The sequence below is a fragment of the Lethenteron reissneri genome, chromosome 15 (genome assembly GCF_015708825.2).
Source record: "Lethenteron reissneri isolate LAM-NWPU_2019-01 chromosome 15, ASM1570882v1, whole genome shotgun sequence".
Taxonomy (NCBI): domain Eukaryota; kingdom Metazoa; phylum Chordata; class Hyperoartia; order Petromyzontiformes; family Petromyzontidae; genus Lethenteron; species Lethenteron reissneri.
Window position 1 is genome coordinate 5,382,681 of NC_083793.1, and position 16,186 is coordinate 5,398,866.

The following is a 16,186-nucleotide window of genomic DNA, read 5'->3' on the forward strand; positions in this document are numbered from 1 at the left end:
CTTTTGTTGTTGCCCGTATCGACACGGATGTGCGCCGTGTGGACCTGAAAACTCAATTTCCCCGCACAAGAATACGGGCGAAACCGTATGGGTTGACAGGTATGACAACACACTGCCTTAAAATACAAAAAAAACATCTAATTGGCCGGGCGATGGTGCAGGCAGTGACTCCTCTTCATAGCACATTCATCATGGCCAGGGACCGCATGCGGTTCTTCACGGGCTTATTCGTAGCTTAACGTGTGTGTCTGTATGTGTGGATGTATGTGTGTGTCTGTATGTGTGGATGTATGTGTGTGTCTATATGTGTGGATGTATGTGCCTGTGCGTGTACGTGGGGAGCGGTAGTGTAGTGGTTCGCGGACTGCGCTACGAACCCGGCCACCCGAGTTCGATTCCCGCTCACGGCAAACACCGGTGACGATTATTTGAACCGGTCCTTGGCCTCCCCTAGGTCGACTCAGCCTCAAATGAGTACCTGGTGTGGTGTGTAAACATCGCCACTGGGGAGACAAAGGCGGTCGGGCGTGGTGCTGGCCACCCACCCCCTCGTGTACCGTTCCAGCCTTCATCGGTGCTCGCTAACAGCACTTGCTCCAGCAGTCTGTTAAGGCTATACGGGGATCTTTATCTTTATGTGTGTATTTATTCACATGCATTGGCGGCTCTTGAAAAATTCACAAGAAATGTGTCTCTTCGTGTTATTTTTCCTGACCCCCTTCCCTGACCTTGACACTCCGCCGAGAACCTGCCTCTCTCGAAGATGAGCTGCGTTCAGCATCCACGTCTCTTTTCGCCCGCCAGTGTCTCTTCCTGCAATGTTTACGTGCTATCAAGAAGGGCCATTGCCCGAAACGTCACCCCATTATGTAATATTGCATCTCGGCAAGCTCGTGCCGGTTGTGCGTGAGTGTCTTGCGGGCGCTCGGTTAGCATCACTAACTCTGAAAACTGTCAAGTTCCTTTAACCAGTAAACTTCCTCACGAATATACAGAAACGTTACACAGCCCATCGCTCGCAAGTGTCTGATTGTGTCACCTTCCGCTGGTTCTAAATGCTGCTGACGGCTCTCGTCACGTGCACGTTTTGCGTTGGATTTGCATTGTTCTACTGTGAGATAATACCCCGGCTCATGTTTTGCATTAATTATTGAGTGTATTGCACACCACCGTAACATTTGTAAGTGTACGAATAATTGACATGCCCTTTGTCAATCCACTGGAGGATGAATGGCTCCCGACGTTGCGTCGATCATTGTGGTTATTCGACCACGCTTCACCATGCCGATCAGTGTGGGTTGGTGAAGGGGTTGCCGAGGACCGGTTCTGGCATCGCAGCCGTTGCTGATGTTAAGCGTGGCCAGGAATTGAACTCAGGTCGCCTAGTTGGTAACGGTGTGCGCTAACCACTGTGCCACCACTCCACTCCATATTTGTATTGGGTTACCCGTAAAGAAGCGTGCTGAAATGCCGAAGATTCGTAACTGTTATCGTTGGAGCTGCTGGTAGGCAATGGTTAGCACCCTGGACTTGTGATCCAGAGGTCGCCGGTTCGATTCCACCTCCCGGCGCGCCAGTTGAAACAATGGGGCAAGTTTCTCAAAAGCGGCGCGAATGGGTTTTCCGACAGTTAGGCGATTGGCAGGGTGGCGCGTGGTGGGGTAAAGTGTGGGTACGGCCAATCCCTTCCAACACGTCTGGTCAACGTGGAAGCGTTCGCACCTCGGACTAGCACGGGTGGCTGCGTACGGCGTGAAAGCAGGTTCAACGTGCGAGCGAGCGTTGACCCGGTGCTCTCCAGAGTTCGCACGAGGGCTTAAAATGACTTTTACACTTACTTTAACATTTTATCTACAAAATTACACCTTGCCATACTTACAACATGTTACCCTATTTGTATTTTTGTATTTTAAGATTGTATATTACGGCTAGTTTACATTTTATGTTGTATATTTATTCAAAACTTTACATACTTTAGCCCCTTAGTATTAGTTAGACTTTGCAATTTTAGTATAGTTAGACTGTATACCACTTAATTAAGTTTTTAAGATTCCTACATGTTGAATGTATGCACCTTCCTGCCATAGTAAATTCCTTGTCTGTGCAAACTTTTCTGATTCTGATTCTGAGAGCGGCGGAACGACCTCCGCCAGCAAGCGGTGCGAGCAGGCGGTGACGAGAGGCTGCTCCTCGACCTGTGTTGTTGCTGCTTTCTCAACCCAGGCACTTCTTGCAAATGAGACTCATCCTGGTGCCGATTGAGTTCTCACCTGGTTAAATAATTAAGCTTATAATAATTATAAATAAGCTTGACTTGATAGGGGAGACAAAGACGGCTGGGACGTGGTGCCAGCCACCGACTCCCCCCCTCGTTGCGCCATGCCGGCCTTAATAGGTGCTCACAAACAGCACTTGCCCCAACAGTTTAGTAAGGCTACACTTGGGGGGGGGATCTTTGTATGTGTACCTCTAAACATTTCACCTAACGAGCATCTGGCTATGTACGGTGCGAAGGAAGTTGAACATTCATACATCACACTTAAGCATTTCCGTGAACCGCTGTGAAACGCTGACACGGCAAACTAGAATGGATGCGCCATTATATGCGCGTGTGTTAATCCACACTTCACTTTTCACAGTTCTGTATTGGTAACAATATCCAGCCTCGTTCTACCCCTGGTTTCATAAATAACACATGCCCTTTGCCACAACTCGGTAAAATCCGTTATCAGTTTAACACGTAGGCTTTCGCGACCAATATCATACATAATAGAGGGTTTTTTTGGTGGGGGTTAGATCGCGTAAATATATGTGTGGTGGCGGGTTTTAACGACACATTTATATATTTACGCGATCTAACCCGGGTCACCAGGTTCATAGCGCAGCGCGCTAACCACTACACCACCGCTCCCCCCCGGCTGCACAACCCTCGCCTGTTGACATCACTTGACACCACTTATCTGCTATCTTGCCTGCACGCCCAGGATTTGACTCTTCTCCCAATCGGGTTCCCATCACCCACTGACCCTTTAGCTCATTTGACTCTCTGCTGATGACCTCTTATGCAATGGGGGTCATGGGGGTTATCTGACTATACTTCACCACGCTGGTCCGCGCGGGTTGCCGGTGTAGGCGGAGCGTAGAATTGGTAGCGTAGAAGTACTGTACACTGCTACAATGGATTTTGGTGCACTGCCGCTGCCGCTTGCTGCCCCCAGAATAGCCTGGGCAGTCTTTCACACCTGTTGTGCATGGTGTTTGCCCATCCAAGTTCTATCCTGGCTTCACCCGGCTTAGCTTAGCTTCCGAAATCTGACAAAATCGGACACATTTCCTGGCGGTTTCAAGTTCATTTTCAAGTTCAAGTTCATTTATTAGGTATCGCCCTGTGAGCCATTCGGCTCTTGAATCGGGTGCAAACCGCAACAAACAAAAAACAAAAACATGAACAAGAAAACATCTTCAAGTGAATATGTGAATATGTTTGGTCACAGGCTTTGGATTGTACATACGTCAAAGTTAGCTATTAAAATAGACAACCCTAAGGGGTTTGTGGCAAGTTTTCTTGACGATTGCCGGTATTACCCACGACGTAATGGTGCACTCCTCTCCAACACAGACCCGGGAACGGGCTCATCGCATCGCGTTCAACGCCGCTCGACGCACGGCAAATCTGCTGATGGGTACAATCCGCGACGCGTGTTTTGCAACGACCCAGCAGATGTTGTCTGCGATGCCTTCCATTTTTCTCCGAGTCGAGATTTCAGCTTCCTGCACACGGTCGTTATCCCCGCCCCCCCCCCGTGGCCAGCCCTTCCCCGCACATCAGCACCCAAGCGTGCGTCTTCCCTTGAGCAGGCGAAATGAGTCGACGCCCCGCTGTAGCTTGGCGGCTTATAACGATGGGGGGCGGGGGGGGGAGGCACTGGGGTTCTGAGTTGGACTCCATGGTGCCGGGGAGGCCGTCGTGGCTGATTCTTGTCCGTGCCAATGCTGCACTGGCAGGGGTTCGAACACGATGCCTGGGATTGTTTCTGGCTGTAAGTGAATGTTTGTGTTTTTTTGCTGACGCGTGCATCGCACTCGTGTGAATTGTAAGACGATGGGTGAATTCATATTTGACCGTGGTTGTTTGAATTGCATGGGGGAGTAACTCGGGCCGGCTGTGGTGTTGGCCAATTCGTGGCCCTTGAGGAGCCAATTTTATTTTGGGAGCCTCTCCCCTGTAGATTCATAAACTCCGAGTGAGATGACAGAAGAGCTGTAGACAAGAGATGAAGATGCGGTGAGATGAGAGCGGACATTTCCCGATGAGCCATGGATGTAGTGAAATGAGAGAGATGATGGATGTAGACTAGGAGCAAAGATGCATTGAGATGAGAGAAGAGAGAAACAGACGAGATAGAGATGAGAGAAATTCATTCACTTTCATGAGCTGCTTAATCTCCTAATTAGTTTTAATGAATTTAGGCTGAGCCCCTTGTGCTGCCTCGTGCCCGAAGCGTTTGTTTCGTTTGGTTACGCCTCGCGCTCCTGCTATCTTAGACCGGTTGCTTGTTCATCTCGTGTTTCCTTCAGCAGCTGAGCATTAATTCATCTGCCTACAAGCTCGGATGTGAGCTTTTTTCGGTAACTGCCAGTCGGTGTTAAGAAAATATCTGTGGACTTTCACAGTTAAACTGCCTTCATTCGTACTCTTTGGTTATTTTGGTAAAGTCACGTAGGTAGAAAATAATAGATCACGACGTTTCGATCGCAACACAAGCGACCGTCATCAGGCGAGACAATCACAGCAGGGAAACTGCAGAAGCAGGATAATGTCTTAATTTTGTCATGTCATTATGGAGAATATTCTGTTGATGAACTCCTTTGTTATTCTTTCATTTTATATTACAGCCATGTCATTAATTTAGTGGTCACGGTGTTTTGTATTGCACATCTACAGTGCTTATTCGTGGTGGATGCGAGTCATTGTGTGGGATTTTATGAACGTTTCTGTTAAGTTGTGATGGATTATGACGTGCGTTGTTTGAGCGTGATCAACATTCATGAATTTAATTCCTCGTTCATTCTGGTTGTTGAAGTGACACGTGTTGACTAATGGCACGAGGCTACTTCGCATTAGCGTTTCGTGCATTTCCATAAAATCCATGTACCCGTGTTTCACCATTCACCACTCGCGATAACTCTAGGTTAGTTTGGAGCAGTGTGCATAGAGGGTTATGGCATTGCATAGCCCACAGTAGCAATACAGTCGTAATCAGCTGTGGGTGGGGAATTATAAGATAGGAGGCTGCTTTGGGAATGTGCTGACCAACTCCATGACATTGCCGAGGCTATGAAGGGAGGCCATTGTGTGGGAAGATGGTTTGCCGTGTAGTAATTAGTTTGGCCGTTATGTTCGGACACTGTGGTCTATTATTGTGTTGTTTTAGCCGTATAGTCGTGGGATCACTTTTTAATCTGATCACAGCCGTGATCGTTCTGCTCTGTAGGAGATTCTAAATTCTGAGTAGACCGGGACCTTTACCTGTAGAAGGCAATTATACAGAAATGTCCATCTCCTTATACTCTCAGTGCCAAACCAAATCGTGTTTTTATTTTCACCTGACCTACTCGTTAAAATGTGTAATATTAAATGAGCTACTGTAGCAAAGATTAAGTGCCGCATGAATAGCAATTTAATAACACATGCCAACACGGAATTTGGAAACCATTCTAAAGCAGAATGCTCATGAAAAAGAGGAGTGAGTCCCAATGAGAATTCCTGGGTAAATAAATGGCACATTTTTTAAAGGATTCTAGCTGTCAGTACCATGATTTTGTGGAATTTAGTGCAGACTGGCACAGTGTTGTGAGACTTTCATCCAGCTATTCATTGACAAAATTATTTAAAATATTGTTAGATTTATAACAACTTCGGGATAGAGTGGCGGTTGTAATATAGAGTGTACTGAGATACGAGCCCAGTTACCTGAGTTTGAATCCCGGACAATGCTAACAACAGCGGCAAACGATATTCTGAATCGATTCTGCCCACTCACCACTTCACCAGCACGCATGTGCAAAGGTGCCCCTCGTACCAGCTACGGATTGACAAACCCGGCACGCGAAACAACGCACTCGCAGTTCGGCAAAGCTCACAGGATTGCAATCGTGGACAATAGCATCGTATAACGTGCGTCTCCCCGTGTGTCCGTCTGTTGGCGCGCGTGTGTGTGCACGTATGTGTGTGTGGATTACTGTGCAGAGCGGTAACACAATGGTTAGGGAACTCCACTACGAAACCAGCGACCCGAGTTCGATTCCTGCTCACGACCATTAACATCGCCACTTGGGAGACAAAGGTGGCTTGGGCGTGGTGTTGGCCACCCCACCCCCTCGTGTGCCGTGCCGACCTTCACAGGTGCTACCCGCTAACAGCACTTGCCCCAACAGCCTGTTAAATGCTACACGGTGGATTCCAAGAACACAGGATGAGATGTTACTATCCTTTGTGCAAGCACTTCCAAGAGTTCATGAACAGTGAGCCTGGTGAAATTTGGGGAGCGCATCGTCAGTAGTGAATCTTTCTCTTTTGTCTTCTCGCGATGCACACGAATGACAACGACAGCAACGGTGTCGGCGGCGTCGGCGTCGACTCGGAGCTGAAGCCGCGAGCGAGGGAACCCGACGTCGGGGTGACCCCAGCGGCAATGGCAGCGCCCCGGGTGCTCCTGCATGCGCCCAGGGAGGTGCTGCTGTGCCGTGCGCGAGAACGGAGGCCGCCGCTCGCGTCGCCGGGGAAGCCCGCCCGTGCCTCGCCTCGCCTCGAGTTCAGCCTTCAGCTGTCCGCCACCACCATGCCCTCCTCCGCCTCCTCCTCTACGCTGTGCCACGCGCAAGGGAAAAAGGCAAGGCACCACCTCTCCCCCCACCCCACGTGGCGTGCAGGCTCACATGCACAGAGGGCTGCTTTGCTGGCCGTACGTGCGGGGGATGATGCTGCCAACGCATTTGATTGTGTGTGTGTGTGTTGTTGTTGTTGCTGCTGGCATAGTATAGGGCACAGGTGGTGCATCGGCCAGTTATCTCAGTCAGTCGACCCATTGCACCTGGGTGTGTCCCGTGACCTCCTGCCAGTGGGCGTTCGACACTTCGCGTGGCCTTAAAGTGGACATGGCCTGGCACAAGCCCCGTTGTGATGTCACCGCCACTTGGAGGCGAATGGCGGTTGTTGGTGTTGTTGTTTTGTACACACAGTTGCTGAGCACAGGCCCAAAGGCTCAAAATGTTAAGCGGACAGCAACCGGCACAGACAGCGAGTGTGTGACAATTGAGCAATTGTGGAGAGAGTGGAGGAGTTCCCATACCTGGGCAGTGTGCTCATGACCAGCTCCGCTTTGGCAGTGGAGATCTCATGTTTAATCTGTCGAGCAGCATTTTCTTTTCATCGGCTGCGTAGTGCTGCGTGGAAGTTGCCTGGTCTTTTGCACCACACAAAGTTCCGGGTCCTCTTAACCTATCTTCTCAATGCATGGGAGACGACACTGAGCTTCATAAATAATGGCTTGAAACATCAAGTTGACCTGCCCACGATCCACCCTAGGTTAACCCGGCTGAATTGTGTGAGGAGCTTACAGATCCTTGGCAGGTCCTGACACAGTACCATCAGTCAGCTCCTCTGGCAGGCGGGCTTGTGTTGGCCGGGTTATGTTGTCCGCATGGCCAGCCACCGCATGCCCAAGGAGTTTCTGTTTGGCTGGATAGAGGGGGCTAAATGGGGGCAGCTTGAACTAGAGATTAGATGGACTGATGCAGTACAAAAGGATGTGGAGCTTATTGGACTTGCCAATGACTGGCACCAGCAGTGTTTAGAGCAGCCTCTGTGGAGAATCCAGAATCCTTGTAAAGGATGCTATTGGGCAGTTGGAGGCAGTCACCCTCCAAATACATTGGTCTCACTGTGTCTCGCCTTTCTGGCCACGATCTTGCTGAGGCCACAGGAGCTGTTACCATTGAATTCAGTGTTAACAATCGGTAGCACACTCTCCGTTGAGTTCCTTCTACCATGCGTTGTGTTTCCTCAACTCTGCGCTGTGCGTCCTCGACTCTGGGTTGTGTTTACTCTACTTGAAGAAAATGAAGATCTCTTTCAGAGTTCAAACAAGCTGGCGAGCGCGGTCGAAGAAAGAAGCCTGTGCTGTGCTATAATAAAAGCCTGTCTCGTCGCCGCATTCGCACAGTCGGAGTGCTGAGCCTCGCGCTCTCCCTGAAACATATATTCTTGCTTCTAATAGAACAGTGTTCTTCACTAATTTTCAGAGAGGGGGGCCACTTTCGCCGTCACTGTGAGGGCCGCCTCTCCCACCTACAAGGGGTGGTGTTTGTCACGTGTTGTGTATTGTCGGGCGGCGCACGTCAGGGGGCCGCACTAAAGGCCACCAGGGGCCGCCAGTGGTCCGCGGGCCTTGCAATGAAGAAAAACACTGTCATAGAGAGAGGCGGCGTCGTCTGTTGAAATGAAGGCTGCTGATCGTGAGGTTGGCTCAATGGAAGCAATTTGCACGAGCGATTTCAAAACACCTTTGAGAAGCGTGGACTACGAGTGGTAAATTGCAATCGTTTTCATTTCTACGTGGTCACCGTATAGCAATACAAAGCACTAGGAAAAAAATACTGCAGTACAATTCATTCCTGACCGTGGCTAAACATCAGTGGCGAGTGATATCTAAACTGGTCCTGAGCACCTCTTCACAACCCGCACTGAGCAGCGTGGTGAAGTATGGTCACATGACCCACGTGACCGAGATGGTTGTGGGGGAGGCTTTCAGGGGATGAACAAAATGGCTGTAAATTATCCATGAAGGCCTCGCTTCGTTTCAAGACCCTGTCTACGGAGTCCTGCATAAGGATGTATTCACAATATAATTTTCAGTGTTGTACACTTGAGAGGGAACAGTAGTGTCTGCATCAAACCCACAAAATACAACAGCATGACACTTCATATCAACACAACGAAACATCCAGGAACCTTCGATTTAAAGCTTTCGTGACTGCAGGGATTCATCTTCTTGGTTCTTTCGGTAAAGTCACGTAGAAGGGAAATAATAAAATAATATAAATAAAACATAATAAAATAATTCTCACGACGTTTCGGCCACAATGCAAGCAGCCATCCTCAGGTGAAGAACAGGTGGCTGACAATGACGACGTCACCGGTTGAGTCATTGCGTGAAGAACAGGTTTGTCGGAAAGACGATGTCTTTCCGACAGACCTGTTCTTCACCTGAGGACGGCTGCTTGCGTTGTGGCCGAAACGTCGTGAGAATTATTTTATTATGTTTTATTTATATTATTTTATTATTTCCCTTCTACGTGACTTTACCAAAAGAACCAAGAAGATGATTCAGGAACCTGCTTGCTGTGCTGCCATCTCCTGGACACCTTGCAGCCCAGCAGGTTTGGTGGTATCACATCATCATCAACATCGCAACTCCTGAAATGGTCCACCAGCTATGGATTTCATACGCCCGATATCAGCTCGGCTGGCTTGAGCTTGCATAGTGCTTGGATGGGTAACCACCACGCAGAAAAGAGAGGTGCAGTCGGAGTCGTGGGCAGGAGAGGGCAGTGCAGCAGAATCCGTAGTTTTTTTTCTGCACTCCCCTTCGCAAAACCCATACCGGCCAGCGTGCTGAAGTATGAACAAATATTCCTCGCAGCCCGCAAGGCTCTCATACAGCAGTGAATTGACAAAGCTGGGCCGTGCATACCACCACACACAGAAAAACGTTTGAAGCTCACTCTGCCTGCCTCGATTGATATGAAGCCATGGGGGCACTTGGGGGGGGGAGATTGGGGGGCAGAAACAAATTTGCCACGCCAACGTGGGCATGAGAGACGCACGGTCAGAGGAGCCAGGCTCAAGTTAACAGCGATCGTGCAGCAGAAACGCCTCGTCCTAAGGGCGTGAGAATTTTGCCCGGGAGAAACGAGGCATCTCATTCAGCGTGGCATTCCTAGAGGCCCGTCAAAAAAATAAAACATTGCCGCGAATATGGGCAAGCGCTGCCTGGCAGGTTTAGTCCAGAGGGTTTTCACCAGCCATTCCTTCTCACGTCATCATCGTCAGCTAATTAGATGTCCACCGCTGGATGAAGGCCTCAAGGAGGACACTGTTTGTCTCACCTCTCACCGAGCATCCGATTGGTGTGGGCGACCCTATACGGGTAGTGTGGCGGCCCTCACGTACATGTTTTTTTTTCTACTCGACATTATCTATATCGAGCTGAAAACAAACTCCGTGATTCACTGTCCTCACAAGACATCTGAATTTGGCTCTTGGCCAAGCAGGGCCAGGGGCGGGGCTAATGATGCACGTGACGTGAGATTGTGCAACAGCTCAAACCAAACGTCACCGGTTGAGTCATTGCGTGTGTCAGTGGCACGGCTCAGCTTCTGCAGTGGAAAAACAACCAGGCGCCGACTGAGCCCTGTCTTGTCAAGGCCCCAGCGCGGCTTGGTTGTACAGTGGAAAAGAGGTATTAGGCAGAGTACTATAAACTATAATATAGATACAATTTTGTATTCTATTAGGTAATGACCACTGAGCTATATATATTTTTTTCAGAAGCGACCTGGCCACACATGATAGCTCAGCAAAGTTCCTTATCATCACGTGGGGATGTATAGCAGCCAAATACTCTAAACGCACGTTGATTCTAAATGTGGAGGGGAAAACCGAAAATTGCACGTGACGATGGAGAGAAACGCGCAAAATCCAAATATACAGCAGGGGTCAGGGTCGAGATCGAACCCAGGAAATCCTGTGTACTAGGCGAGGTAGTTAACATCTCGCCACCGTGACGCAGTAAAACGCTTCTAAAGAGCTTGCGTTGTGAATTCACAAATGTCTCGACGCATAAGCAGCGAAGCACGCACGCGAGTTGAAAGGTCAGAAACCCAGGGGCGCATGTTTAGCCACAAGGTGCCCGCCGTTTGTGGAATTCGTTCGCTGGGTGTGCGCACGCGGTGGTGGTGGTAGTCCGGCACCGCATCCCCGGTCGTCGATGTAATTATCCAGCTGGTCCCTTGACCTCACTAAAAGAATTACAGAATAGCAGAGGGGATCAGAGCAGAGCGGGGTGGCTCTCTGCCCAGCGCTACTCTCGTAATGCGACCAAGAATGTCGGTAATTAGCCCTGTAGCTTTCGTTGTTTTAGCCGCCTTTTCTTACAATTCGTTGACTTCAGATAAAGCCTCCAAGTTCATTATCCGCTCGCTTGGCATGGACGGCAGAGAATGTGCGGACAAAGTGTGGGTCTGTGGATGCACTCTGGGTTATGCAAAGGCGCTCCTGCGTATCAAGGAGAGTGTCCGATTGTTGTGTGGAGGGTGGAGACGGTCTTGGGCAGTCGTGGCACGGCTGATTCGGTCATGCTGGGTTACAGCTGGCTACCCCAAGTAAGTTATTTTGCTTATTTTTTTTATTTGTTTCTAAATATTGTGAACGCGTTACCAGTATGAATGGCGTGCTTGGCGAGCAAGAGCGATCGTCGTTGTTTTCGATAACTTTCGAAAAGTGCTTTGTTTTTCAAAATTACTGTCATTTCAACGATGTCAAAATTTCGTCTAGGAGCCATTGACAGGTCACATAAAATGTACCTCGTTGTGTAATTGTTTTCCTCAGTTTGTAATTCAAATCAATACTTATGAAGTGTAATTAATTTAACTTACAATGTTTTATGCAATGGGTCTACATAATGTATGCGCTTTGCAGCAGTTTGTAATTTTAAAATGCTGCTGTGCATTAAAAAAAAAGTGTAACGTGAAAACAAATATGCAGTTATTTTCATAGTTTAGTGATATAACTGAGTTCTGGTATTAAAAATAAGAAGGCTGTCTCTGATGTAGCCCAATCAGTTTTACATACAATGCATATATAATTATCAGAGCATGTTTGCTTGCATGTTCACCACAAGAACGTGTGGTTAACTCAGACTTGATTCCTTGCAAAAGGTTTCTATTTGATGTTTGAACATCTTAACGCCTGATAATTTGCCAAAAAGGGTCAAAACTATTCTTATTTTTTCCAAAATTTTTATCCTGGCAAAAAAGGTCCCGTTTTGTTACTAATTTCTCTAGGTTTATTGTTTATTTGAGTGAATGATATTGTATCACAGTACTTCATATCGGTGATTATTATCAATTAATGTGTCATTCTAGGAGATGTAATTCTGTTTTATCAGACCACGACATGAATGCCTTTATTCGTATTAACAATGATAATCTACGGACGTTTCAATTGCAAGTGAATAATATGTTAACGTTTCAATTGTTAATGAAAGTAAAACAATTATGTGAATGTAAAGTATTGTTTTTGGCCACAATGTTAACAAATATATAGAACCTAAAACTCATTTTAAACATCTCAAGATTTAACTGCATTTTTTTTTGCCGGCTTGCATCACAATGCATGGACAGGAACTGTCAATGGTTCATAATTCGTCTGTTTTGGGTTAGATCGTGTAGCTTTGGTGTTAATTTTTTTCTCTCCAAACTTTAACCCTTCACCACCCAACAGTCAATCAAATCAAGTTGCTTTGTGGACAAATTTGCCGATTTCTCTTCAACGTTCCTCCGGTTTTGCTGATGAATCAAATCGGTTGACATGTTTGCCCACGTGCTAACTTAATTTCGATTGTCTCTTTCCGGTAGTGGAAAGTCATACAGTATACCATCGTTATTCACGAACTTGCCATTCGCGATTTTGGCTATCGCATCTGCAACTCTACATGACTTCAAGAGAGACAGAAAGAAAGTGATGACATAAAGTGATGCGAGAAAGTGATGAGATTATTATATATTTATTCAAGGTAATTCACTCAAAACAGAAGTTTTCGTAGTCTAATATCATTATCCGCGAAATTTGCTATTCTGGAGCAACTCCGGCACGTATCCCTCGCGAATAACGAGGGAACATTGTGGATAAAATAAAACCATGACGTTATACCAGCACGATGATCTTACCCCGAAGGAAACTAATTATGAATAATAATATTGGTCGCGAAAGCTACGTACAAAAGACGCCTCAATATTTGATTGTTAAACTTTGCAGTTTTCTGTTCATCCGTGACGGACTTTTGAAATATCCGTCGCTGAAATGGACATTTCTGTTGAAGCATTATGTTTTAGTAACAACAACAACAACACCAAAAACCACCGGCGCTTGAACGAGCAACAAAGCGTGGGAACGTAACACTCTGAAGACAAACGACGACGCAGCGTGATCCGTGGGACACGGCGCGGGCGAGGAAACTGTCGCTTACGTTCTCAGAGAAGTGAGGCGAAGGGACACGGAGTTGAGAACATCTCTCCGGGTGATCCCATCGAAAGTGAACGCTCTCTGATATTTAAAAACTTTCATCTTTGTGATCATACTAAGCCCTGCGGTGGAGAGATGAGGGTAAAAAAATAAAATAAATTAAATAAATTAAATGTATTTTCATTAAAATACATTAATTTAATTTAGATTTGATTAATTTTCATTAAAATAAATTAATTTCTTTTAATTTAAATAAATTAAATATATTTAAATATCGCTGTAAAGCTTTCGTGACTGCAGGGATTCATCTTCTTGGTTCTTTCGGTAAAGTCACGTAGAAGGGAAATAATAAAATGATAAAAATAAAACATAATAAAATACATTTCTCACGAGATTTAAAAAGATTTAATTTATGAAATTTTTTTACCTATGTGACTTTACTGGAAAAAACCAAAGAGTATGAATCCCTGCAGTCACGAAAACTTCAAATCTAGAAAAAGATGAGGGTTTTTTGTTGTTGTTTGGGTACCGGTGTGCAGCTACGTCTTGTTAAAGTGCTGCCAGCACCAAGTCACTTGGGCTTGAGCCAAGTGACCTCCGAGCAGGGTAGTGTCATGCTGCGTGCAGCCAGCGAATCCGAGCAATCGATGCCCATTGTGGTCCATTGCCTCGGAGCCACTGGTGAGCCACCATCAACGCAATACGGATTTATTTTAGCGGCGTGTCGGTGATCACGTTGAGACAGTTAGTCGGCTAGCGGGTCGCGTATGGTGGTGCGAAGCGTGGGTGCGCACACCGAGTACCCTCTTGGAGTTCGCTCGAGCGGAGGTCCATCCGCCAGCAGTGTTTCATAAATTCTCTCCACCACCACCACCGCCGCCACCGCCGCGTCTGTCCACCCAGCGGAGGAAATGGGTCCACCACAATTAATTCTAGATTTTAAGCTTTCGTGACTGCAAGGATTAATTTTTTTCGGTAAAGTCGCGTAGGTAAAAATTAAAATAAAATAAATGAAAACAACTAAATTAAATCACGACGTTTCAGGCACAACACAAGCGTCCTTCTTCAGGTGGGGACGAGGAATTATATAGCCCACACACTCACCATGCCCCCCTCCCTCCATCCCCCGCGACTATATAATTCCTCGTCACAGCCTCTTAGACACACTTAAGCGGTTGTGCTTTCGCTACGTTGTCCCCACCTGAAGAAGGACGCTTGCGTTGCGGCCAAAACGTCGTGATTTAATTTTGTTGTTTTCATTTAATTTTTTACCTACGTGACTTTACCGAAAAAATAACAAAAGAGTATCCACCACCATTAGTCGATCGGCAGGTGGGAGTGGAGCGTGTGGTGCGGTAAAAGTGCGGACGCTCAAGCATCTCGAGAAATGTTTGGCCGGTGTTGGAGGTGTGGACCAAGATATCTCCTACAGGGGCCCTCGACTGTTCCCTCCTCGTCCAGAAGTCGATTTACAAAGACACGTGCAAGTACATTGTTTGATAACAGTTTTCCAGAATGCCTCCTTTCCTCACACACAAAGATGAAGATCCCCGTTAGAATCTTGATTTGAAGTTTTCATGACTGCAGGGATCCATACTCTTTGGTTCTTTCGGTAAAGTCACGTAGGTATAACATAAAATATACCTACGTGACTTAACCGAAAGAACCAAAGATAAAGATCCCCGTTAGAGTCTTAACAGACTTTTTGGGGCAAGTGCTTTTTTGCAAGCGCTCATGAAGGCCGGCACGTTACACGTGGGGGATTGGTGGTCAGCACCACGGCCGACCGCCTTTGTCTCCCCAGTGGCGTTTTTTTACAAACCATGCCAGGTACTGAATTTGAGGCTGAGTCGACCTAGGGAAAGCCCACGACCATTTCAGATAATCGTTACTGGTGTTGGCCATGAGCAGGAATTAAACTCGGATCACCGGGTTCGTAGCACAGCGCACCAACCGTTTGAGCCGCCGCTCCTCATGCATGCCCATAAAGACAAATATCCCCCGTATAGCCTGAACAGACTGTTGGTGCAAGTGCTGTTAGCGAGCACCTATGAAGGCCGGCACTGCACACGAGGGGCTGGGTGGCCAGCACCACGCCCGGCCGGCTTTGTCTCCCCAATGGCGATGTTTACACAACGCACCAGGTACTCATTTGAGGCTGAGTCGACCTAGAGGAGGCCCACGCCCGGTTCAGATATTCATCACCGGTGTTGGCCGTGAGCGGGAATCGAACTCGGGTCGCGGGGTTTCGTAGCGGCAGCTCGCTAACTGCGACACTAGCGCTCCCCGCACACACACGCACACGCACAGAGACACACACACAGACACAAACACACGCACGCAGAGTTTGAGATTGCAAGTGCTCTTCGATGCGTCTGCCGGAGCACAATCGTGGCTCCACGACGGACAAAGAGCCCCCACGTGGTTTACACACATTCCAGCTCGCAGTGACGCACTTGGTTATTGAAAGGCGATTTATATATCACAAATTGTATTTGCGCGGCACAAGATCGGAATATCGTTAAGATGTGACACGCGGACGAGGGGCAAAGAAAGAAGAACAAACATCTGAGAAGGGCTCAAAGAAGCGTGAAGAAGAACATTCTTGGAATTGCACCGATAGACAATAAGAGGAGCACATTGATCAGAGAAGCTATGTTAGTTTGAGACATCGCAGTGACTCCCAATGAAAGTGCAGTGGGCTTAGGCCGAGACTAACAAGTGACTGGCAGCCAAAGGTGGGAAAATACGCTGAGCGAGGATGTCCACTGCAGAGGTGGAGCTATGAAGTCCGCTCATGTGCAGTAGCTAGATGGATGTATCCCTCTATTTAAGACCTGAAACAGCAGGATTTATCCACAATTCTGGCTGTCTCCTGAT

At 47.5% G+C, this 16,186-nt stretch overlaps 1 protein-coding gene across 1 annotated transcript in view; it reads left to right on the forward strand.

Moving 5' to 3' along the window:
* LOC133342620 (microphthalmia-associated transcription factor-like) overlaps positions 1-16,186 on the forward strand; it is an 80,947-nt gene that overhangs the window by 25,990 nt on the left and 38,771 nt on the right. The window contains exon 2 of the mRNA XM_061551886.1: positions 6,614-6,893. Within this exon, the coding sequence (XP_061407870.1) occupies positions 6,614-6,893 (280 nt within the window). The remainder of the gene's footprint in view (positions 1-6,613; positions 6,894-16,186) is intronic.